Source organism: Coturnix japonica, chromosome 14 (genome assembly GCF_001577835.2).
Source record: "Coturnix japonica isolate 7356 chromosome 14, Coturnix japonica 2.1, whole genome shotgun sequence".
Classification (NCBI taxonomy): Eukaryota; Metazoa; Chordata; class Aves; order Galliformes; family Phasianidae; genus Coturnix; species Coturnix japonica.
Genome location: NC_029529.1, coordinates 1,080,838 through 1,106,826, shown reverse-complemented (window position 1 = coordinate 1,106,826; position 25,989 = coordinate 1,080,838). Strand labels below are relative to the sequence as shown.

The window sequence follows — 25,989 nt, the reverse complement described above, 5'->3', positions numbered from 1 at the left end:
TCACGCTCGGCCCGGGGGCACTTCCGGGATGGCGCCGTACGCTTCCGGAGTGCGGGGCGGAAGGCGGAAGTGCTGGGTGCCGGTGCCGGCGGAGGCCGCGTTCCGCTCCCGATGCTGTTGTGGCGGCCGCCGGCTCCAGGCGCGCTCGCTGACGGCTCGGAATGGCGGCGGCGGGGGGAGCCGGCCAGGAGAAGCAGCTCGCTCCGACCCTGCTTAGTTTCTTCATCTACAACCCTAAGCTGGGGCCCAAAGAAGGAGAGGTACCGGAGTTGGGGGGAGAGCCGAGAGGGAAAGGAGCAGCCCGGCCCGGTCGCTACTGAGAGGCCCCGGGGTCCGCTCCAGAGCCCTCCCGGCAGCGCCTGCCCGCACGGTTACAGCCCGCCAGCAAAGGCCGCCCCGGGGAGCGGTGACCGCGGCCTCTCGGGGCAGCCAGTGAAATACCGCGGCCGGGCCGGGCTGTCGGTGCTGCGTTGGGGGTATCGACTTCATCCATCGCGCTGTAACGCACTAGAAAACTTGGGTTAATCCGAGTTACCACTGGCGGTGTTTCATGGTGCTGTCAGCTGTAATTTTAGCACACCGTCTACTTTTTGTAGGTAATAACAAAGCTGAAAGCTCTGAGGCTGGTTGTGCTTTGATCTGGCTTTGGAACTGGCGATGATTGAAATAGCCTTGGAATTGATAAACCTTCTTGAAATGCCTTGGGCTGACTGTTGGTGTGCTAGTTATGTTTTTATATGTCATTACAGGTACAAGTTTATATACAAGATCTAATTCTTCCTAAGAGATTCAGAGATTAGAACTTAACAACAATCAAACCGTGAGCTGCATATTCTTCAATCCTGATGCTGTTAAAATGTATTTTGCTTTCCTTCTTATTTGAAATTTTAGGAAGAGAAGAAGATTCTCTTCTATCACCCAAATGAAGTAGAAAAGAATGAAAAAATTAGAAATGTGGGACTATGTGAAGCCATAGTGCAGTTCACCAGGTATGGGGTCTGACTGTGTGACCCACTCTGTCTTTGCAAACAGTGTGTTTTAAACTTCACAATCATACATGTTCTCTTTTTGTGTGTGTACATTAATATCTACAGATAAGTTTTCTTTCCAGGACCTTTAGTCCAACAAAACCCGCAAAATCCCTCCATACACAGAAGAACAGGCAGTTTTTCCATGAACCTGAAGAGAACTTCTGGATGGTCATGGTACTTATGCACATGATATGCATATTTCTAAGCCATCATCTCAGATAGTTCTCAATGCTTTCTGCATTGTCTAATACCAGCCCATTCCACCTTCTAGGTTGTACGAAACCCCATAATAGAAAAACACAAGGATGGAAAGCCAGTCTATGAATACCAGGAAGAAGAATTGCTGGTAATACTGAATTCATTTTTATTTCTTTTTTCCTCCTCCCATTTTAATCAGTTATGTTGTGTTTTAAGTGTACCACCAGAAACACCCAAGTTGTTTTTTTCTTGAGAAAGAAGAAAAAACAGTCAGAAATAAGATTAACTGCTGGCCTTGGGGAAATACAGTATTTGTAACTGAATTATTAATATAACTGATTAACTTACATGTGTGTGAGTCAATAATCCTTTTGATACTAAATGTGAGGGGACTCATTTTCTTAGCTTAGATGTAAAAAGTAATCTCTGTGTGCTGACTGGAAATGCTGGTTATGTTTCCAGAGATCAATGTCACTGATCTGCGCATTGCCTGCACAGATTTGAAATGCTACCTCTGCTTACACTAACGCTGTGCTCTGTTTTCTGCAGGACAAGGTCTATAGTTCAGTCCTGCAGCAGTGCTACAGCATGTACAAGGTAGGGTTAATAACACAGAGGCTCTTCTGGGCAGTGGAGGAAATCCTCATGATACCATCTGGATGTGCAAGCTCATTGTTGTTGGCTGCTCTCTTCCTGAAGCTGTAATCGTGGTGATGGAAGAGAAAAATTCAGCTATTGCAGTTGTTCATTAGTTCATTAGCTTACTGTAAAAATAAGAGCCCTCTAATTTCTGTCAAGTCCAATTGATTTTGATGGTATTAGATATTATCAATGGTTATTCAGTATTCAACGCTGAATAAAGGCCATCAATCTGACTTTTAGAAAATAAGAGAACAAGATGCTGAAGTAACACAGATAAGTAACTTTGCTACTAATAGAGAATTCTTTAATTCTGACCCTGCTACTATGTGTATATATAGAGACTGCAAACTGGAAAGATGTTCCCAATAAAGGGGTACATTTGGATCTATGCAGAGTGGAAATAGTGAGGAACATGAGCTTTACTGTAATGTAGCTACATTTGTGGTTGCGTTGCAAGAAATTAAAGCACCGACACAACTGACTGACTGCTTTTCACCACTAGCTTTTCAATGGCACATTTCTGAAAGCAATGGAAGATGGAGGTGTAAAAGTTTTGAAGGAGAGACTAGAGAAATTCTTCCACCGGGTAAGAACACGTACAGTGCATTGGGAATAGGCTGCAAAAATCTTCTCTATGTGGCTTCAGTGAGATTGTAATGCATGCACAGCAGAAATGCAGCAACAACACAAAGTCTTTTTCCAAATACTTCCTGTTTGCTACTAACATAGAATCATAGAATGGTTTGGGCTGGAAGGGACCACAAGGATCATCAAGTTCCAACCGCCCCAGCCCAGGCTGGGCCACCAACCTCCAGACCTGACACTAGAACAGATTGCCCCGGGCCCCATCCAACCTGGCTCTTGAAAATACCTGGGGATAGTGATTGCACAGCCTAATGCACAGACATTCAGGTTCCATAGTACTGTGAAGTAATGGGGAGTGGTGATATTGAACTAACTTTTTTCTTTCCTGTGTGGGATCAGTAGTCAAACCTGATAAGGTTTTAGAAAATAAGCCTTGGTTACAACTCGGTTATAACTCGTCTTCAGTATTCAGCTTCAACTGAGCTTGAGCAAAAAGATGGAAAGTAAAACCTGTTTCTGAGCAGGAAGTCAATCAAATATAATTCATGTACCTTTCGAATTGTCACATCTAGCAAAATCTTGAATTTCAACATGAAAAATCTCCTCAGGCTGCCTTCAGAAGGTGCCATCCGTGTGTCTGTTGCACAGAAGGAAGCTGAGTGCTGCTGTCAGCAGACTGTCATCTGACTGCTGCTAGCTCTGATCAAGGTGGAGAGTAGCCATTTTAGCCAGGTGTTTAAAAAGAAAAAATTGTTCTCTTTGTGTTTTTTTGTCTCATTTTGGAGTTTTGTCTGTCTGCACATTTGGTTTTTTGTAAGACTGAAGTAGGCCCTTGAATAAATCAGCACAAGGAGGGCTTGTTAAGTAACTGCTGCCTACATTTTCTAGACTGAATTCAAAAATAGAGTGTGGCAAAAAGCTTTAATCTTAAAATGCTGTTTTCCTTTCTGAGTTCCTGCTGAAGATGAAAGAGCAGGTGCTGAGATTTGTGTAACCAAGAAGTCCAAGGGAAAAAATGCTTCTCTTTCTCCTGAAGAATAAGACATGCTTAGAAAGAACTTTCATGCAGATGTTCTGCTGTAAAGCTTATTGAATTAATTGGCCAAACATTGTTTGGTCATGCTTGGTATGCTTGGTCTGCACTGAAACTGTGAGAGAAAATGAGATTTAAATTGTGACAGAGACCTGTCCTACCGTCTGTACATACCATGGAATATGTAACTGTAAAAAAAATGTTCTCATCTGATTTAGAAATGTACAAACTTTAAGAAAATCATTCTGCTAAGATGGGCAGATTGATCTGAGCAGTGCTGGGTGTGGCTGTACCTGGTTGAACGCAGCTTTTTTTGTTTGTTTTACCAGGTAGACAAAGACATCTGTAATAACTTGATATAAGAAGTAACTTGGCTATTCTGTCTTGTGTCTATGAATGTAATTTTTGTGGACATTTTCCTCCTGGTCTATCATTGTAGTAATACGTGCTGTCCTGAGTAGCAAAGTAATTGTTTTGGTAATGTGAAATGACTGTAGAGGGAGCCATTGGCAAACTCATCTTGCACAGACCAGGATGCCAGACAGATTGTAAGCTTTACCCAGTGATTTTAAATGCGCTGTCAAGGAAGAGAATAATCTTTTCCTTTGCATGTTACGAGCTAATCTGCTCATTTCCACAGCTACTTCTGAAATTTAACACTTATGTGAAAGGCTGTGCTTTCTTACCCTCTCAGAGAATCTTGAGCTGGCCTTAAAAGCCAGCCAATGAAATAATAGTAAGCTTAGACCTACAATTTTGTAGACTTTGCACAAGCAGAATTGGAAGTTTTTTGGGGTCCTTAGCCTTGACTACAGGGGATTGGATTCAAATTTGTCATTTAAATCTACACATTGGAAGCTTTCTGAATTCTCAAAAACAATGGCCATTATTCTCTTAGTACTTGCAGACACTGCACTTACAGTCTTGTGATCTGCTGGATGTATTTTGTGGAATCAGCTTCTTTCCACTGGATAAAATGACTTACTTGAAAATTCAGTCATTTATTAATAGGATGGAAGAAAGCCTAAACATAGTCAAATATACTGCATTTCTCTACAATGATCAGCTGATCTGGTAGGTACTTCAATAATTTATTCTGTGGGATCTGGGGGGTTTTTACTGGCATGGCACAGCAGTTCACTTCCAGCTATGCATGTTATTGTTTGAAGGTTCACAGAAGAGCTGAGCTGTTTCAGATGCAAAAACTTGTTTCTTTTGGGAAAGATTAAAAAAAAAAAACAAACCAACAACTTCACTTTGTGCCTAAGCCACATAATTATGACACTGAATATGGTTTAGTAGCAGGAAGACATGACTATTTTAAAGCAGACTTGGATGCATTTTGAATTTAGGAAATAACATTTTATTTAAAATGAATATTGTGAGATTTAATCTACCAAGACACTGAAATGCTGCTACCTCCCCTAGTTCCATTTTGTTGCCTGGGTTGTGACTGGGGGAAAATGTGACCTGAGCACCACAGGACAAACAGAATTTGCATTTTTCCATCTCCCTGTGCTGTAGGAGTGGACTGGAACAGGACGATATGAGAATCTTGTACAAGTATCTCACAACATCTCTGTTCCCAAGACACATGGAGCCTGAGGTATGACACACCAGATTTGGTTTTTCTGTCTATCCTGTAACACTGAAGTCTAAAATATAAAAGAGAAGCATCTCTTCTCCCTTCCTTACCTTAAGTTTCAGTTTGGGAATGTCTGAGATTTGTTGCTTTTGGGACGCTCAACTGAAGTCAGTAATGTTCACACCTATCAATTACTGTATATTAGAATTCTGCTGGTACTTTGAATGTGAGTCCCTGATAGGGGCTTTCCTAAATGTTGATACCTAATGACTCCTTATAGCACCAGTGGAGACCTGCTCAAGCTTCAAAGAGCATGTTTGGTATGTTCATAGCCAATATCCTCAGTGAAGCCTACATGCTGGTGAAGTAGAGCTGTATCTTTTATACCTAATGGAAAGTGGGATTGAAAGAGTCTTATTGCTCTTCTCATACGCTTCTGTTACCATAGGAAGAGAGCATTTCAATGCAAGTATTATCTTAAAATGAAATTATTTAAAAATATGCATTTGGGTCTACCAAAGATATGCAGTGTTAACCCATATTAACCCTTGTAAGATTTTTTTAAGGTAATTGAGTAAGTCGTATTGTTTTGTAGTTAATACATTGTATGTGAAAATTGCTGTATTTGATGAACAGTATCTTAGGAACTCCTAATTGACTTGAGTCTTTGCCTAGCAGCTCAGGGCTTGGTGAATTGAAGTTTAAAACTGCTTGAAGTGAATTTTGAAAGTCTTCAAGCCTTATTGGCAGAACCTTTTCACCACCTGTAACTGAAAAGCTTCTGTGGCTTTTAGCAAGCTGTTCAAAAAGAGGACATTTGACTTACAGTGTTTGTTTCAGTGTGAAATGCTGTTCAGACCACAAGGAGTTAGTTACCCTCCCCATCACCCCCACCTTGTCAGAGCTCCATAAATTACTTGTAAAAAATTAATAAATGCAAAATCTGAATACCCTGTCAGCAACTCCTGCACTTCAGCCACATGATCTTTTTTGCAGATTGTTTGCTCTGGTATGATTTAAAAATAGTCCACAAAAAATTATCAGGAAATACCTCTAAGCTGCTTTTTCTTGTTGCTTTTTGCTTCAGTTAGCAGGAAGAGATTCTCCAATACGGGCCGAAATGCCAGGAAATCTACAGCATTACGGAAGGTAGCTCTTAATAACTGTCACCATCTACTGCTGCTTCCCTCAAGGGCAAAGTTTTTGAGAGGAAGGAATTTATTTCAGGATGCATGTTCCACATGTAGTTTAGTCCATAGGCCATGCAGTAACCAGCACAAAGTAAAACCTTAACTCTGGGGAAAAAAGAAGTATGCAGCAACAGGAATTAAGCCTTTTCTTCCCCACCGTTCTTAATGTACTGCATGAAAAGTTTTGGCAGTGCTCTGGACACTTCCTTTCAGTCAGACATTTGAGACAAAGGTGCATGTTTCTAGTGATACTGTTCTCAGTGTGTCAGGGTGGGCATGGAAGCAACTGGGCAACATCTGAATAATTGTGGATTTGGACATCTTTCTTTAAATGCTATAGTTCCCTTTGCCTGATATGGTGTATTCTGTTGGGATTGAAGCAAACGCACAAGCTCTCCTGGCTTTCCCCTCAAAGTTATGTTCCTCTGGTACACTGCTGTTCTACATAAAGCTACTGGTGGAAAACAGAGGGTGCAGGCTATCCCAGTAGCAGTGAAAAAGGGCTCTCTGTTTCAATGGATAGCTCAGTACTCATCATATTCAGATCCACTCGAACATGCAAGTAGTTGCTAATTCCACAAACATCTGTTAAATAAGAAAAACCAAAATACAAGAATGTATCACATTTGAGCTGTGAAATTATTTTACAGGTTTCTTACTGGACCCTTAAATCTTAACGATCCAGAAGCGAAATGCAGATTCCCCAAAATATTTGTTAACACTGGGGACACTTACGAGGAGCTTCATCTAATTGTTTATAAGGTACTGCATTTCTCTCTGCAATTATTCCTCAAATCTAAGAATCTATATACAATAAGGAAACCAGTGATGTGAAATACTTGTGAATTGCATACAGACATGAATTGATAGGACCAGATTAAAGAGACAGAAGACTCTTTGAAATTTTGAGCAAGAAGCTTTAAAACCTGAATCCTCTCTCCTGTACCCTTCACAAAATAATGATTTATTGCAAGTAAATACCAGCCTTCAACTCTGTGATTTCATAATTGCCTTTATATTGTATTAATAGGTGGGGAGGAAATTCATGGCAAATATATGTCCCTGCATAGAACACATTTATTAATACATTTTATGTTTCTCCTACTAAAATCTTAGCACAATTTACAAAGCATAGCAGTTGGACAGATCAGTATGAAGGGAATGGTGTTACACCAGAGGTGTAATGACAGAAGGATTGGTACAACAGAAAGTTGCTATAAAGGAATGTAAGAAGATTGCTCACCTGTATCAGAAGATTTGAGGTTCACGGGGGAAAGCTTCACCAGGAAGGGATCCTTCCCCAGTAGCAGTCAGCTGTTAAATAAGGTCTGAGAAGGGTGCAGTCAGGCTCCACCCTTTCCTGTCCCACAGGTGAATTGCCTTCACCTGTGCTCCCAGAGCTGACCGACTCTTTTCCCCAGGTGCTCAGTCAGTGGTTCAAGCTGTGACTCAACAATTCCCATACACAGGGTTTAAGATTTTAACTATCCAGTGTTATGGATGATTGCAAAGAGATGATTCTGTTGATGGGTTACCTTTAAACTGGGTGAATTTTTCGTAAAGCGGTAATTTTTTAAAAACTGGTTGACCGATGTGTGAGTTTACTGAAATGCTGCCACTTATTTGAGGTGGCTGAAGTCACCTGTTGTAAATGATTTTGTGTTTTATCTTCCTTTTTTTTTGTTCCAGGCCATGAGTGCAGCTGTCTGCTTTATGATTGATGGTAAGTACCTGCTAGCATTACTTCTGAAGTGAAACACAGTTGATAGAAAATGCATAAAACTCGTTTTACTCTTGAAAAATACTCAATTTCTTGAGTTTCTTCTCCCTGAGTGTTTTTATCAGTCTTTTGATTCTGTTCCACTGGTAATTCAGCTGACACAATAAAACGACTAAGTATTGCTTAAAGTTAACTTTACGGATGATTTGCACAGTGCATGAGTATAATTAAAAGAGAAATTGGTCTGAGGGCTTCTAGTGATGTTTAAGGGAAGCAGCTGCACAAACTGTACCCTCTCTACTGTTGGAAGGGAGTCTTACTTCTCCCTTTTCTTTACCACCCAGCTTCAATTCCACCCACACTGGAGTTTTGCCGTAAACTGGACAGCATTGTTGGGCCTCAGCTCACTGTGTTAGCATCAGACATATGTGAACAATACAACATCAACAAGAGAATATCAGGGTTTGTACCACGTTTCTGCTTCTGTCATAGTTCTCTATTAAAAATCAGGGTTATTTGACTGCTTATATAAGAGTAACATGATCCTAAATGTTGAAAACATTGAGTTAGCTGTGTACCTTAAACAACATTTATCTACCCTTCTGTACCATAAGCATTTATAAAGTCCCTGTTGTTGCATATTCAGGTCTCCTTGAAGTAATAACATGCATGTTATTTATACAGGAATGAATGTTCGTTGTGTAGTTGAAACTTTTTTCCTCTATGTGCAGAACTGCTGCAAAAAATGTCATGTAAACTTTAAGATAAGAATTCTTAACTGTTATCAAGATTCTGCCACCTCATTCCCAAGCTGTTAACAGAGTATTCAGGTACAGAGGGAATATTTGGATTTTGCTTCTTTCATATGTGAACATGAAACTAGCTGACTAGTGGAGATGCATGGTTCTGTGTGGGTTCCTGTGCTTGCAGAAGTACATACAGGATAGAAAACTTCAGTCTGCATTATTACCATCCATCTCCCTGCATGCTGAAATAGAAAAGCAGCAGTTCCTGTAAAGCTTTAATTTCAGTTTATACTTTGCAACTTTTCTTGAGCAAGACAGAACCTCCTGAAGCTGACAGACAGCCCCTGGGCAATTCCAACATTGAGTTTCTTAAAGAAAAAAAAACACCACTGCTGGCTCTGTGCTCACCTCCTTCATTTTGTTGATTTGACTCCTGCTTTCCCAGCCTACTTGGGGGTCTTTTCATGTTACCTGGGATTGGTTTTGGCTGCTTTAACTCTTTTAAAGTTTAATGCTGTGGTGTCCTGAAAACATGATACAGTTTCTTGAAACTAATTCATTGGAGTGACAGAGAGAAAGTCTATCTAGTTGTATGCTAAGGTGACCAGTGTCATCAAAGTATCTCCTTCATTCTGAATAATACATAGCCTGTAGTACCACTCGCTATAGCCAGGTTTTGCCCATTTTAATTTCTTATTGTTTCTACAGAATTACAGCTGTAATTTACAGATGTTTTATTATAGTAATAAAAGAGGAAATGGAGAAGAATAACCAGAGCAAGAGTTTGAACGTAGTCTCACCTGGCCACACAACTGATGATGGAATATTTAATTGCATTGATCAAGGCAGAGTAGTTCATTCTTTTTCTGGTAGAAAAATTAAAGAGGTGAACGGAAGATTCCCAATTTAAAGACTAAGACTCTGTTTAGGAACCAATCTGAGCCGATGTGGCAAGGAAACAAAACAGTGGAGTAAAAATAGCTTATAAGAAAGATGCAAACAAAACACAGCTGGTACATGGGACCAGGCTGTCAGACTCCAGTGTGTTTATTTCTTAGCCCAAGAAGAGGAAAAACTGATTTTTTTTTCATTTTGTTTTCTCATTTAAGTATTGAAACGAACTTTGATTTTGCTACGAGTCTTACTTGGTCTCTTCAATGTGAAAATAATCTCAGGTGGTCTCAGTTTTACGCTGACTAGCTGATAACTACTCTCTCTGAGTCCTGTGCTTATGTACTGTGACAATATTTGCAAGTCACTTCTCCTTTTTGTGAATCTTCCTAGGGCTGAGAAGGAGCCTCAGTTTAAGTTCATCTATTTCAATCACATGAACCTTGCAGAGAAGAGTACCATTCACATGAGGAAAACACCCAGTGTATCACTTGCATCTGTACATCCTGACCTCATGAAGATTCTTGGCGATATCAACAGTGACTTCTCTAGGTAATGCTCAACTATTAAGTAGGCTTACAGATCCTTCTGCCATTAGATGATTTTAATTTGTGAACCTTCTGTGCCTTGTAGATGTGGATGACTTTCATAGCTCTGTATGAGCTTTCATGACTTTGTGATGGCAGTCATACTAAGTGGTTAGAAGCAGTATGTCATACATGAACTTTTCTTGTGCTTTAAAAAAGAAAAAAAATTAAAGAGAGAACCAGGGCCTGTGTACTATATCAGAAAATCCCATCTGTTTGAAGCTTTAGGGAAACTAAGAAACTCAGAAAGGACCTGAAGCTTTATCTAGTGCTTTTGTATGTAGGTCTGGCTAATCTCAGGCTAAGTAGAACAAAGAACAGGGAAACCTCCCTCAGCGTACTCTATCGTACACTTCTCTGAAATAACTGGCTGCTTTTATGGGCTGGACAATAAATGGAATACAAACCTTGCAGTTACTGCAGTACTGCTCCTAGAAAACTTAACTAGCTTTCTGTAAATTGTATCCTCTTACCTATTTCACAGTGAAGCGACCCTCCATTCACTACAAAATGCCTGTGATGCCTATAGCTCTAACTAGGGACTGGCAGTTGTTCCACTTGAATTTTTCAAGTTTTTCATTTTTCTTTAAGTCAAAAAGTTGCATATTACGGAATTACCAGGTTAGTGACAGCCTTATATAACAGACCTAGTTCTTCAGTATGGTTGAGCTGTAGGTTTAACAACTTGATATGTGAGAGCCTGCTATCATCACAGCATCTCTACCTGTTCTCTGGTCACAGTAACAAAGCGGTTTTTGAAGCGTGTCCTGAACTCCCTGAAGTTTTTTCTTCAGAGCAGAGTGGTTGGCCAGCAGCCAAATTAAGAACTGTGTCCTTAGATGACTACATCATTCTGTGCAGCTTATTTGGGAAGTTTTCATCTTGGATTGATGAATTATGCCAAAGTTAGTACTCTGATACTATACAAACATAATGAATTAGGACATTACTCATAGTCATTTGTACTGAAAACTGTTGAAAATCAGTTAGCCATCACCTTTATGTTCTGAAACTTCTTTCAGAGTTGATGAAGATGAGGAAATTATTGTGAAGGCAATGAGTGATTACTGGGTAGTTGGGAAGAAGTCTGACCAAAGAGAATTATATGTCATTTTGAATCAGAAAAATGCAAATCTGATTGAAGTTAACGGTAAGGATTGGTTTTTATTACCTTTAAATAGTTACTGCTAAATTATCTGTCTGTGAAGAAGTAATAAAATCCATCTGATCCAAAATGTAGACAAGACAAGGTAAGTTTCCATAAGTGTTTAGTCTGCCTTCCATCAGCTACAAAAAAAAAAAAACAAAACAGAAACATCATTTAAGAATGGCTGCCAAATATTTAGTGAGTTATTCTTCCTCCTTGGAAACAGAGAAGCACTCCATGAAGCTGGGGAACAATTGATGAAGTGTATTAGTTGAAAATCGTTACGTCTGACTTTTGTCAGTGATCCATTAGTAGGTTATTTATACATCATGTCTCTCCTGTCATTGGTATTCATTCAATTATTGTCTATTTTTAATGCTTTTTGAAGACTGATTTAAGGGGCAAACATACATGAAGATGCAGTAAGCTGTGAAGAGGAGTAGTTTGAGTATGACTTGCAGCAATTTTGTGACTGTTTTAGTCACATGGATGATGAGAAAGAATTTGTTTTGTTTTTGTTTTTTAAAGATGACAGCATAATAATTAAATTTTAGGAAGAGAAGCTGGTTGCATGGTTTACACGACTGTTAGTTATTCTTCAGGATCAATCTGTAATACAGAACCAGTGCATGTTTCTTTGTGTCCCTTATAAGCCCAGGAAGTGCTGCTGCCCCTGCACCATTGTCTGCCAAACCATAAAAAGCAAAAAGCTTTGCCAACTTGATTCATTGTAACAGACTCCAGTAATCTCTCCTTCCTCTGAAAAGGAGAATTATAATATACTTCCTTGTGTGAAAACTGGGTATTCTGTTGCATTGTAGAGGTTTGACAAGACAAACGGTCCAGCCAACTCCTCATCATTTACACTTCTGCCACTTACAGCTCCTCTTTCAGACAGCTGCAATTTCTGGCTTGACTCGACTTTCTTACTGAAAACAACAAAAAAAAATTCCTACAGAACCTCCCATTTTTTGTCTATTTAATTACATTCTACTTGATGCTAACCCTGGTTCTTACAATAGGTCCCTTTAAAATGTAATAATTCCTAAAAATGTTGGGTTCTTGTTTGTTTTACAGAAGAAGTAAAGAAGCTTTGTGCAACACAATTTAATAACATTTTCTTCTTGGATTGATCTGCAAAGGACTGATGTAGAAAGATGTCAACGTCAGACACTTGTTCAACATGAAAAGTTATTAGTCATATTATTGACTGGAATAAGGACAATAGTAAAGCAATACTTGCTTTGTAAGAATCAAAATTTCTACTAAAATCTGTAAACTGATCATGAAATTTCTAGATTTTAAAGTTTATGTATGTGCAAAGAAATTAAAAACAAGTCTGAATTCACCTGTACCATTCCATTCTGATGTTACGTGAATATTTTACTGGAATATAAAATAAAACTAATAATTGTTACACTTTTAAAGGCATCTTTTGCTCTCTGTGTTGATTTGTGTGAAATGAGCAGGATGTCACGCTTATGTGATGTGAAAGTAGACCAGTTACAAAAGAGCTTTGGCCAAGTAACTTCCTAGCTCTGTTTCTAGGCTGACCTGTTTTTAACAACTGCTTAGATTTACGCCTTCTGTTGTCACATTCCTACCTCCAAGTATTCCTTAAATGCAATCAGACTGGACCACAAAAAATACTTGACTTACTTCATGTATGTAAACCTGATTTAACATGAAACCATTTACTTTAGCAATACTGTTGTGATAGGGAATGTAAGTTCTGCATCACCTTAACACTGAAACAAGTTTTAATTAATTATCTGATGTTGATTGCTGGAATAGCTTTGTTCATTTCTGCAGAGGGTTACACTTCATTTAACTGTCCTCATATTCTTTTTCCCAACGCCCTTTGTTTAAGAACAGACAGCTGGCCCTGAAGTTTAGTTTCCTTCCAAAAACAGAAGATATTGCTTTAATAGCACTTGTGATTTGGATGTCTGTGGAAGTGTTAGTTGGTGTAGAGTTTGGTTTGTATTTTTTTCTTCATAGAACACTTACATACTTGTCAGTTTAGTGGATCTCATCAGAAGATTTACTTCTTCCTCCTCTTGTTTCCTGTGAGCACCTTGGTAACAACTGGGGGTGGTACAGTAGATGCCTCTTCCTTTGGAGGGGGTGCTAACTGTGCACCAGGCTCTTCTAACTCCTCAAAAATTATACTCTTGGACTCCAGTGACGCTTTTCCTTCTGCAGCTTCTTTCTGCTTTTTTGCATCTTCTGCTTCTCTTTCAGCAAGAAGTCTGAGTGAACAAGATCTACATTTACATACTGCAGTGAGGGAGACACATTTATACTGGCCAAGCAGTTGCAACTCTATTTACAGTATGAACTGAGAAGCAGGAAGACCAAGTCCAACTTACAGTATGCAAAAAACACATTTGACTTGACTTCCCTTATATAGAGCAGGGATTAAGTGCCAGGTAAGACATTTCTGTAGCCTGAAAGCAGCCTGTAATCATTAGTCCTGACAGCCGTTAAGTTACATAAGTTACATTCTGCATGTTACATTCCATATTTAAATGAGCTGGTTGTGGTAGGCTGTACTATTTTTTTAATAGAAGGTAAAATACTCACTTTGCCATCTCCTCATCCTTCCTCCTCCTCAGCTCAGCTAACTCAGCATTCCGTATTTGATTTTCTTTTATTTTTGCCTTCAATGCTTTTTCATGCTCATAGGCTGGAAACAACTTGTTTGTAAAAAAGATTTCCACTTGATACATCCACCAGTCAAATTCCTCATCTTTTCCAGTTTGGGCTTCTAGTTCATCTGCAACATGCAAATTAAATGTGTATTCGTAAGAACATTCCTTTTGGAATACAACATCTCAAATCTGAAATTCTGACATAAAAGTCTGGCTGCACTGATGCTCCTCTCTGCATCTGTGGGCAATGCACATTTGCTTCTGCATAGAATGCAAGGTGACAATTGTGAGTAGCTTATGACTGCAAGTGGAAGGGGATGGGCCTTTGGAAGGTCTTCAGTCATCACGTCTGGGAACAATGTTAGAATAAACATTCCCCTTTAGTCCTGTGACAAATGTTTTAATTATGCCGTAATCTGATGACAGTTCAGTACCTTTGGCTCCTGTAGGAGGGGGAACAAAGGGATGGAAATGTCTGCTGAAAGAACAGAAATACATCCAATGGCTGTATCTATTGACAAAGTAACCTAGAGCCTGCTAAATTCTCGTTGATTAAATCTCGCTGTTTTTTAAATACTTTCTTAAATTTTTTTCTTCAAAAACTCATCTCCAGAATGAATGATGTTCATCTACTGCCCTCTTGTGATAAGCTGAAATCTGCATATATAAATAAAATGTCACAATTAAAGAAGAGGCAAGTAGGATTTTGTGTCTTAGAATAGGATTGCTTTACTTATCCATTCTGATGCTGGAGAGAAATCTTGTTCTTCTTCTGTATCCCAACTGGGCAATGGCTGAATATCTTCGATGCTGCCACGAGTTGTGTGGGATGACGGGATGCTGTCTAGGATTGCAAACATAGAACAGCTGGAATGACTCTGTCTGTAATTCTGCATGCTGATCTTCAGCATAAACAAGAATAAATTGCCACTGACATTCCAGCTGTGCTGGTGGCTGAAAATCTTCTGTGCCAATGGAAAGATCTATAATGGATATGCAGTACAGAGTCTGACTTTCTGTTTCCATGCCCAAATGTATGGGACTGACAAGTAAAAATTAAAATATTTTAAAAAGCTTCCAAATTAGTTTTCTTAAAGAAAAATATGATAGTTTGTAATTAAAAATCTCTGAAAGCTCAGAGATTGAAACTCACCCAGCTGAGCATAGCAGCTGTTGGAAGCCAAACATGAAGAGGTAAACCCCTTGGTACTTGGTAAGTACAGAAAAGAATGCCTCCACCCTCCGTAATTACAGTATGCCCAACTGTTTCAACAATTAACTACTGTTTTAATCACCTTTAAAGCTGTAGCAAGAGTGTATCTCCTTTATCACCCACCTCTGTCTATGGATGCTTATGATTAAGTACAGTACTCACCTATTTGAAATTCTTGAAGGGTTTCTCCTCTGTCTTCACAAAGTTTCAGCACCTAGCAAGAAGTTTGAAATTCAGTTAATAAATGCTGGCTTTTGTGTTGAAATTCAATACTGAAATCACATGGTTCTGCTTTAGTTTATGTAGAAAATACTAACTACTATTCCAAATAAGAATAGCGAAGGGTTCTTACAGGAGAAAATGCTTTGTTAGCTATACAAATGCTCCACTTTTAGGCTCATACATACATTAGGTGAAATGCCAGCCCCTTCCAAAACTTGTAATTACTTTGGCTTTTCTGCCACCCACAGCAGGGTGCACCAGTGTCACAGGCAGCATCTTACAACCTACTAAATCATTATTCAAAAAACTATCAAAAACAGAAAAGCACAGTGTATCCTCCGGGAACACACCAACATCTCTAAGGACACATCAGTTTTGATACTCCACTTAAAGCAGGAGAGGCGCATCTGCCACCATTCCTTCAAATGAGTGCTTATACAAAAATAGGAATTCAGTTCCCATGTTTGGGCTTTTGCAGGACCTGACTTTGCTCTCTTTAAGTGGACAAGTAATAATATTTAATCAATCCACTTTACCTGGGAGAGAAAACTCTGTGTGTAGAAAGGCACATTTGCAGTTCCTTCAGAGAAACTCTCCATTCTTAAGTTACTTTTCTCATTATCTCGATCTACCTGCTCCTTCATCATATCACTGGTAACATACACTAATGCACAATGAAGAAGAGCTTCAAGAAATTCAAGAAGAACCAGCTAAAATAAAAACAAAGAGTGTTTCATTCATTAATCTTTGCACAGTCTCAGTACAGGTGCCTGTGCTTAGGCAAGTGAGGAACTCAAAATAAATGAAGATGAAAAAATGAAGATGGCCAAAGCTCCAATAATTCAGGTGGTGACATACTGTGTTATGCCTTCTACAAGTCTCTTTAAAATACCACCAGGATTTTTGTTGTACTTGGAGTTACAAGAAACTTCTCTGAGTAGTAACATACAGCATTGCCAAAACTTACCATGTGCGATTGCATACGATGCTTCTACAACCCCCAGCAACAGGAGCATAACAAATCCTTTATTAACACACACAGTGTGTATCAGATATTGTTTAAAATCACGAATTCACTTGTGGCATTTCATAGTTTCGTGCGGGTTGGAAGGGACCTTAGAGATCATCGAGTCCAGCCCCCGGGATTCGAGCCCTGTGTAGCAGAGCGGCACTTCTACCACTTGCGCCACAGGGGGGATTCGAACTCCGGGCCCCAGTGTTGCAAGGCAGCGTCTTTAACCACTGCGCCAATACTGTCACTAAATAAGAGCAGTTCTTCAAGCATGTGGCATGCCAGCTGGTAGCTGAAGAACCTTCTACAGCTGCTGTCTATTGAGTTGGCAGTTCACACATCATTAACCAGGTATCGCACCCTGTGTTAAAGTTCTGTCAAGGTTACCTGTAGGATCAGTGCACAGGTACAGTAATAATCAAAACATGGAACACGAAGCTAAACTAGAAGATAGAGGCACAGAGCAACAGAAAATAAAAACAGTACAAAGATTGTAGTCCTCATTTTTTCCACAGTAAATGACATTTTAGTCCTATCCTAGCAGACAGGGAGCTGCAACACTTCCTTAAATTAAATTTCAGTTGTTGCTGTAGCAATGAACTACTACATGTGCTGTTATTTTCGCCACCATACACACCTCCTGCTCCAGGTTGGTACTTCTGCTGTCATGTAGGGAGGGACCTTCTTTGAAAAGTATTTCCACAAGTCTTGAAGCAGTCAATTGTTTGCCAAGAAGTTTAAAATCCTGAGGAAGATCAAAGATCACATGTTAACAGACCTAACCCAGCACTCTTTAAAGCCTGTGTCAAAATCGGTACTGGCTTCAACTGGTATTTCCACAACAAAATTAATGACAGACTGAAATTCTGGCCCCTTAGAATCCAATAGAAATTTTTCTGATATTTCAGAAACAATGTTAAGAAAAAAAAACATCAAGAAAGCTCATGAATAATAATATCAAATACTACAATTTTGATACTACAATCAAATACTACATACAATATGTATGACATCTGTCAGGTAGTTTGTACAAGCAGCATCGCTCACACCTTTCCAACTGTGCAGAAGTCACAGGCAGAACTTCAAAATGCCCATATAAACTGAACAAAGTGCATCCAGTCACACAGAAAAAAAGCAGTTAGAGGATTACATTCAGCATCCAGAGGAACTGCCTCATTTTCATTGTGGGTTCAAACGGAGGTCTGGTATTCTGATGACAAAACGCTTGGTATATTTCCCAGCATTTGTCAATGTACCTCATGGCAAAAACAGCATGATGGCATTCAGAAAATAAGGAACCTGAAAAAATTCATTGGGAAAAAGCAATGGTTACAGTAAGACCAGGACATCTGTGGTAATAATTGATGAACTGCACACAGCACAGAAGAAATTCTTACTTACCCTGAACATGACATGCAGTGGGAATAACATTCCTGGACATCATTGCAGTGAAACACTTCTGCAGGTAAGGACCTTTATCTCTACAATGGAAACAAAAATTACTTTTCTTTCTTTCCCACCCCCACAAAAAGTACAAAGAAAGCTTTTATTTTTGCTTGAGTACATTTATCCTGCAAGACTTTACAACAGATTTTTTTTGGACAATTCAGTGGAATTCAAGACTCTTGGAAAACAGTTCTACTCAAGGCCATCCTGAATACTACTCATAGAACCAAAGAGAAAAGATTCCACATTTATTTATGTTCAATATGAAAATGTTGTTTCATTAATATCAAAGACATTACATAGGCATTCCTAAAGCATCCTCATGTAGTAGAATCAAAAGCCCACTTGAATTCTGTGTTCTACCTTTCTATTTGAAAACATCTGCTACTATTTATATAGCATAATAAAAAGCTACATGCTATGTACATACACCAGCTCCCAAAGCACTAACGTGAGACTGCTGCAAAAACACACCTGGGAGTACTTTGTTAGCAGTCCCAGAATCAGTCACTGGGATACCTGGCCTGGTATCAGAACCAGAGAACGAACAACCAAGGGGGTAAAAGCAGATGCCTTGTGCAGAGGAGAACAAAAGGAAAGGGGAAGAAAAACAATCAATAAATAAATAAACCATGACTTTGAAATAAATTTCACTGAAAGATGAAACTTACTTGTGCTCCTCGTGATAGACATGAAATGACAGATGAATAAGGCGAGATAAAAACGTTTTGAACAGTAAAGTCTCATATGGGGAATGTATCTCCTCAAGTGGTGTTTTATCACCTAAAAAATTTGAAAAAATACCCTCTATTACCATCATGTAGATTAAAATCCATATGAGCTTATAACATTCCTACCCTCCTCATCCCTAACTGTTGCTGTGAAACAGCAGTCCTGGACAAATCAGACCATGCATTGCATCATCTTCAAATAACCAGGGCAAGGGAACACAGTATATCTATACCTTAATCTTATCATCTCTCTTTCCAAATGTTCAGGAAGGTGAAGCAGAGCTGGAGTTAACCCCTTTGTGTACCAGGGACAATACTGTGTGCCCCGTACTGTGGTAAAGGTCCACCTGCAGTCTACATAGAGCTGACTCACTAACTAGCTCTACAGAAAAAATACTACATTCAAACCCCAGTTAAGAACATGGAAAAAAATATTAAAGATTTTTGTCTTTTACTTGTCCTTCTCAAATTTCTTAAAACTCCATTTAACTGTAATGGAAAGATCAGGAACAAACATAGCTTTTAAAGAGATAGCTCTTCAGAGCCTTTTTTAAGCAGTATTTTAATTTTGCACTTTTCTCACTTACGCCCCTGAAGTGTTTATAAAAGCATTAATACAACCACTGAGAATCCACGGGCACAGTGTGACTGGTTCCTGGCCGCTTAACCACAAGAGCACAACTTCACTAATAAAATTCCTTGATTCCAGACCCTCATCAAAGGAAATACAAACCGCTCAATATCCGATCCATTTCAGCAAGAGTTACACTGGAGTGATGAAAGCAGCAGTCCTTCAGAAACCTCCAAAACTGGAGCCTGGTCATAAGGAAGGTGTTGTCAGGAGAATCATCACAGCCCAAACTGCTGTAAAATGTGTAAACTCTTCTCAGTTTTGTAATATGTCTCAACACAGCAAATTCTACCTAAAACAAGCAGGACATGTTTTCAGTACGGTCTCATAGCAATTAGAAATCAGCTTATATGGAGAATATAAGGCTTTGATTTATCAAATTACACACTCCAGAGTATGTTTCTGGTTAGGGCTCAGGACAGCATTATTCAAAGGAAGTTACAACACCTATGTTTTGGTGATGGACAAAAATAAATTTGTCTCTATCTGCTAGCAGACAAACCCTGCAGTAATGGAAGCAGCTGCTGACTGCCCTTCAAAACACACTACATATTTTTTATTGCTTCCAAGTGGCTGCTTAGGAAGAGTTGATACTGCCTATTTGTTCTTTGTGCCTTCCTGTTCCCATGGCTTTGGATTTCTGAATAACTCATGAATGGAAAGACTTTAATTCATCCAAGTTAGAAATAAGACAATAAGAAACATGCTGGAGAAAAAAAATACCTAAATACCCCAAGGCAGAAAGCTCTTACTTGTTTCACTTCTTCTTGTCTCTCTTCACTTGGCAACAAGTCAAGCAGTGAGGATATATCTAATTCAATATCTGATCCCAGAGCGGAAGGATTTTCTGAGTTGTTAATGATTCTCATGGTTTCTAAAACATAAATATATTAGAACCAAAAGAAAACTAAATACATATGAGGAAAATAAAACATACACAATTTCAACTTATTTTACTAACTTCAGGGAATAACAGCCTCCTTTACAATGAGCAGAATATTCTTTAATAACCAACAGTATAACCACCAAAAAGGAGGGGTTTTTTTTCCAAATCCAACCACTAACAAAAAACAAAAACAAAACAAAAAAAAAGCAGATATTACACATGCTATTAAACTTCAAGTCAATACGGTTTCCAAACTGTTACAAAATGCAGTAGGAACTCATCACCCCAAGTGCCACACACCAGAAATAAGACACATAGAAGCAAAAAGCATTAACTACTGAAATGACTTGTCTTCACCCAATTTCTCCACAGAAATTGGTCTGTGTTTTTGGAATAAGTACAAACAGACTAACATTATAGAAAAACAAGCAACAAAAGGTAAGGGAAGCTGTTAGAACTTGTGTTAAGTTACTCACCAGAGCCAAAGCTACTTCCTGAGCACGTGGCATCCAGCCTTGCAGCACTCACTGCGTCCAGCTGACAAGCGGGATATTCTACCATCTTATCATCACTAAACTCTCCTTCATAAATATTTCCATTCTTGAAGACAAACTTGCCCTAGAGACATTCAATTGTTAACGTTCTCAATTAAATTTACTTTTAGCCATCTTGGTTAAAATGCAACTACAAGAAAAAGTAAAACAAAAAACTTTTCATACCTTTTATATTATGTCATCCATTAAAGCACATGGTTGGGTTAAAGAACTGTCAATATATCTTCTAATTTTATAAACACATTGAGAGAACAACACTCCCCCCCAAACAGAAAAACTGTAGCCTTTCTTAATTTTAACAAGCTACCCACAGTTGTGCATCTAGTTTTTTTAAAAAACAAGATAATCTACTAATATGAGAACTCCTGTGCAAGGGTAGCTTGAAATTCATTAGCTCACAGGAGGAAAAGTACTGAGCAGCTGCTGCTAAAGTCAACGTGCAGACATTGCACTGAAAATCTAAATAGTAAAATGTATTACATTATATGCATAACACGCTTCTAACTACAGAGTCAAATGGTGGCCCAGGAAGGTCCCTGAGAGGGCCCATCTGCTTTCACTATTCTCTGTGCTTTATGTTCAGTTTCCATACACGACATAAATGAAAAGTAGTTTTTGGTACAGGAATCTAGAAATCCACTATACAAGAGCATAAAGGTCTTTTCGGGCATTGCCTGTAGGTTTGTCTCACTACTTATCAGCACATACCTTGCCATGCTTCCTATTATGAACCCACTGTCCATCATACACTGCTCCGCTGGCATAGTAGAACGTCCCCCAGCCGTGGCGCTCCCCGTTCACAAAGTCACCCCTGTACTTATTCCTCAAGGGATACTGAGATACAGGCGTTCTCTTCAGGACCCATATGTGGGTGCCATATCCATGCTGAAAAATATTTTTGTCTTAAAAAATATTTTTAAAAAGTCTCTGGGAGAACTACAAGGACTATATTCTGGAAGAATGACATAAGTCACTCTGAAAGTAACACCTCCTGTTTATTTCCAGGGAAACTACAACAGATCCAAGGAGCACAGTAACAACTTTTCATAGAGCAAATTCTCAGCTACAAACCACTATTTTTCAACAGTCACCACCATCAGTTATGTATTTCCACCAGTGAAGAGCCTGCATACTGCACACATACAAATCAGCATTAGCAGAAGTGACCCACTGTTGCTATCACCACTGAGGAAACACTTCACCTCACTGAACCAACAGCCACTGTTCAGTCTCCATAAACACTCACTAGCACAGATAAGTGTCACTGTTTCCACATGGAGGAATTCAGTTCCACCCCTTTGCTCCACCCACACTCCCATGTCAGGCGCCATTCTGTCAGAGTGCCCCTCTGCTGCCATCTGTCACACAGCAACAGCACATCATGGAATGCTGGTGGGAAGGTTCAGCCTCTGCTGCCATCCCACCAACAGCTGCCTCTGACATTGGCCAAAATCATAAAACAGGAGGCATTACTTTCAGAGCAGCTCTAGTAGCAATGCTACTCAAACCCTTACAAATGAGAACAATCCAGACATCTCTAAGGGTTGCTGTTGATAAATCTCCACATACGGGTCATAGTGAAGTCTTATCTCAAGATATAACAAGCAGCAAACATTTAACTTCCTTTCTGTCACTTAAGAAGGTTTTCATTAAATTACAATTTTTAAGACTTGAGTTAAAAGCCTTTACAAAAAGATGAGCACTGCTAACATGAGAATCAAGTTACAAGTGCATCTTCTCAATCTCTGCTAGCAAAATCACGTCCAGCTCCTTAATACTGCACAATACCTACAGAATTTTAACTGACTGATGGACAGACATTCAACTGGAGAGATCCTAAGGAAGCAGTTAATACCTGTATGCCATACACCCACTGTCCAACATACTCCTGATTAGCTGTCAGCCACCTCATTCTTCCCATTCCATGACGTACATTTTTCTCCCAGTGACCTTCATAGATATTTCCAGACTTATAGCTGGGAAAGAAGTATTTTTAAGCAGGGTTAGGATTCATTAGGAATGAGCTCCTAAGTGGGTCTTATAGGGTTTATACAAAACCTCAACATTAATAAACTCGGCATTTCTTAGTGTAATTTGGCTTAACATGGATATGCAAGTCTCAACGAATGCACTGTTTACTCAATTTTAATGTACAAACCTTTGTAAAAAAATGAACTAATCTTTCACTCTGAAGAGCCTTCATCATAACTACACAAATTATTAGTTTATATATCATTAGACCAAATAATTCATTTAATCACAAAAGCATTTCCACCAATTCAAATCAATTGAACTGACTGGTTTTGAAACATTGACTTCCAGTTTACCAGAGCTGGGGTGGAATTATTTCATCTTGTTAAGACTTTCTTTTCAGCAATAACCAGGATAAATACACCGACATACAAGTTTAAGTCGCAGAGAAGGACTGTTTTACCACCATCAAGCATTCCACACAATTATTGATTCCATTGCAAAAAATACATACGACTATGAAACTGTAGCATTTGTATCTGTTTTCAAACAACAGGAAAAAAAGTGTGATATTTTACGGGGGGGAAAAAAAAAAAAAAAGAAAAAGAAAAAAAAAGAACCAAAGCGGTATCTTCCTCACCGTCTTATTCCCCATCCTTCTTTAACGTTATCTACCCAGTCACCTGAGTACCAAGACATGTGTTCCTGGTCATAATAAATGGTGCCCTGAAACAAAGAATGCAGTCAATTTAAAATAATATCTCAATAACCATACACATAAAAAATGTCCCTTGGTCTGCCTAAGTACATCCTGGAGGTGTGATCACTCTGTCCCTTACAGGTAGCAACATCATTCTGTGGCTATAGATGCAGGCAGCAGTTTTGACTTTGTCAACTGGAGCAACCAAAAGGATGATCCACAGCACACACCAATTACTCTTCTGACATACCATTCATCCTCTCTGCTACTAACAAGATCCCAACCCAACTGTTTCACTTAGTACTCATGACCTCGTAGAAGGTGCTGATGTTACCATCCAGGAATCTCTATATAGTGTCAGGCTGTGTAGTGACATAAGACATCTTTATGAAACCTCTACAGAAAAGAAATCACATTTCTAGAAGATATTCACCAAACCCTGTGTTCTCCTTTGCCGTTTTTATTTACCTTTCCACATCTTTTGCCTTTATACCAGTAACCAATGTAAGAAACCGGATGGATACCACTCCTGAAAAAGCCAAATCCATGCCTAAGTCCGTTTTCAATTGAGCCTTCATAAACACTGCCATCCTTCCAGGTATAGCGTCCATTAACCATCTGCATATTCTTAACAAACGTTCCCTAAAAGATTAAATTACAGCATTTAAAAAACATAAGGTACATTATTCTGTTCCTCCTCAAAGCGAGGAAGATACAACCAGCTTTCTCCAAGAACCCAGTTCTGTTACTGCGATCACTGCCACAGGTCTGCATTTACCAACTGTGTTGTACCAATCACTGTAACATCTTTACTCAAATGTACACATCTAATTGGCTGTAATAGCGTTCAGTAGTAAGGTGTACTGCACTTTACCTCATATTTCACTCCATCAGCCCATGTGTAAGTTCCCTGTCCATGCATAAACCCTTCAGAAAACATGCCCTACAAATTGAAGAGAATGACACTGTTAGCAAATTCATTCCCACCACAACTAAAGCAACAGCAACCACAAGAACCCAAACAAACATATGAAATTCCCAGTAAGAGTTTCTAAGTTTTAATGCTAGAAACCAGCAAAGCTTTCAGCACTCACACGTTTCAAGCACTCAGCCTTCATCTACGTGAAAAGAAACAGCCCGTTTGTTTTAGAAAGATTAAATTGATTGATTCCTACTACTAATTTAGGCACTCACCTTATATATATTTCCTCCCTCAAAAAATGCAACGCCTTCACCCTCATACAGCCTATTAACTTTGTCACCTTCATAGCTGCAAAGAAAACAAAATAAGAGATGAACACTCCAAGTTGCTGCCAAGAAACCAAAATCACAGCAGACATAAAATAACTCTGATTCACTGTGGATTGCATGCAGGCCCCTTACTCTGTTTTCTACACAAGATACAAAATCTGCAGCTTTAAGCATCTTGCCTGTAGTATTTTATACCATTACTCTGTTGTTTCAGACCTCAATCTTTTTCCCCTTTACAATAATAATAATAATAATAATAATAATAATAATAATAATAATAATCACGCTGTTAGCATTTACTAGCTTACAACCAGGCAACCTGGTGAGTAAGTGAAACTAAGTGAAACACTTTCCTTGAACTACCAAAGGATTTGTTAAGAAATGGCATTCACCTGTTTCCCTCAGTTCAGGACTTCCATCAGGGATACAAAGAGCCCTAAACACCCAAGGGCAGCAAGTGGCAATTAAGTGATGTGAATCAGTTTACTACACAAAGTGCCCGCACATTTGGCCCATACTAAAGAACAAGTCTCTCGGCAGGCAGCAAGTGCCAGCAGCACTGCAGGACCCAAGCAAGGCAGCAGAATCTCAGTGCATCATTGCAACATGGCACCAGTGCTACTGGGTCTGAACTTCACTCAGTGCCTCAAATCAAGAGCCTAACCTATGTGTCTATTACATGTAGCAGATATACCAGGGATACCTAAACAACAATTCCTACTGACAGACTTGTACCAAACATACCGTTCCACAACAAGTTGCGTAAGGATGGGATCCTCGTAGCATGAAAAAACATCCTGGACAGGGGGTTCCTCTGCTTTCTCTGGTTCTTTATCTGATACTTCCTCTGACACTGATTCACCTGCTTCTGTTTCTTCCACTCCGTTGGCTGAGTCCTGTGGACCTGTCGGCTTTGTGGGCTCACTCTCAGCAGTATCACTGTGCGCAGGAACAGGATGTGCGGACTTCTCTGACTTCTTGCCATTTTTCTTCTTATCCTTCGCCATAACTGAGATGCCTCAACCTCTGCTTTCCTCCTGAGTACCTGCTGCCTTCTTACGCAGAGATTTCCCCCTCTATCCGATACAGAAACCAAACAGACACCAAAGGGCATCCAGTGCAGCAGTTCTTCACCGTAATTACGGTAACTGCTCAGAGCTCCGCTTTGCAGCAGTCAGACACAGGGCCAGCCTCAAATCACCCCGACTGCAGCAGGTTTATTTTGCTACACAAAGGTGCCCGTCTGTCCTGGCAGTTCTTTCGGGCTTGGATTTAATCACATGTGATGGCCAACTCCCATCCCGTACAGCTGCAGCTACCGGGGCTCAACACAGCCTAATTAAACATTACGGCTTACAGAAAC

The 25,989-nt window shown here is 39.4% G+C and overlaps 2 protein-coding genes across 5 annotated transcripts; one reads left to right on the top strand and one right to left on the bottom strand.

The window, feature by feature from the left end:
* Positions 1-61: 61 nt before the first annotated feature.
* Positions 62-12,786, top strand: CCZ1 (CCZ1 homolog, vacuolar protein trafficking and biogenesis associated). The gene is made up of 15 exons (XM_015876629.2): positions 62-260; positions 892-989; positions 1,112-1,205; positions 1,303-1,377; positions 1,779-1,826; positions 2,374-2,457; positions 4,388-4,563; positions 5,014-5,095; positions 6,162-6,223; positions 6,915-7,026; positions 7,954-7,987; positions 8,329-8,446; positions 10,015-10,173; positions 11,231-11,358; positions 12,433-12,786. The coding sequence occupies exons 1-15, from the start codon at positions 162-164 to the stop codon at positions 12,486-12,488; spliced, it is 1,425 nt and encodes a 474-aa protein (XP_015732115.1). The 5' UTR covers positions 62-161; the 3' UTR covers positions 12,489-12,786.
* RSPH10B (radial spoke head 10 homolog B) lies at positions 11,347-25,704 on the bottom strand. 4 transcript variants are annotated; one of them, XM_032447672.1, is made up of 20 exons: positions 25,371-25,704; positions 24,570-24,645; positions 24,250-24,318; positions 23,844-24,017; positions 23,316-23,401; positions 22,560-22,680; positions 21,413-21,589; positions 20,627-20,768; positions 20,017-20,138; positions 19,367-19,556; positions 18,574-18,685; positions 17,858-17,937; positions 17,607-17,755; positions 17,094-17,201; positions 15,981-16,154; positions 15,385-15,436; positions 14,743-14,853; positions 13,942-14,134; positions 13,366-13,622; positions 11,347-11,495 (listed from the first exon to the last, which is right to left on the bottom strand). In XM_032447672.1, the coding sequence occupies exons 1-19, from the start codon at positions 25,631-25,633 to the stop codon at positions 13,400-13,402; spliced, it is 2,622 nt and encodes an 873-aa protein (XP_032303563.1). In that variant the 5' UTR covers positions 25,634-25,704; the 3' UTR covers positions 11,347-11,495; positions 13,366-13,399. The 4 variants fall into 4 exon arrangements, with proteins under 4 accessions (XP_032303563.1, XP_032303564.1, XP_015732109.1 ...); XM_032447673.1 differs by having other exon boundaries at positions 13,370-13,622; XM_015876623.2 differs by having other exon boundaries at positions 13,366-13,607.
* Between the last annotated feature and the right edge of the window lie 285 nt (positions 25,705-25,989).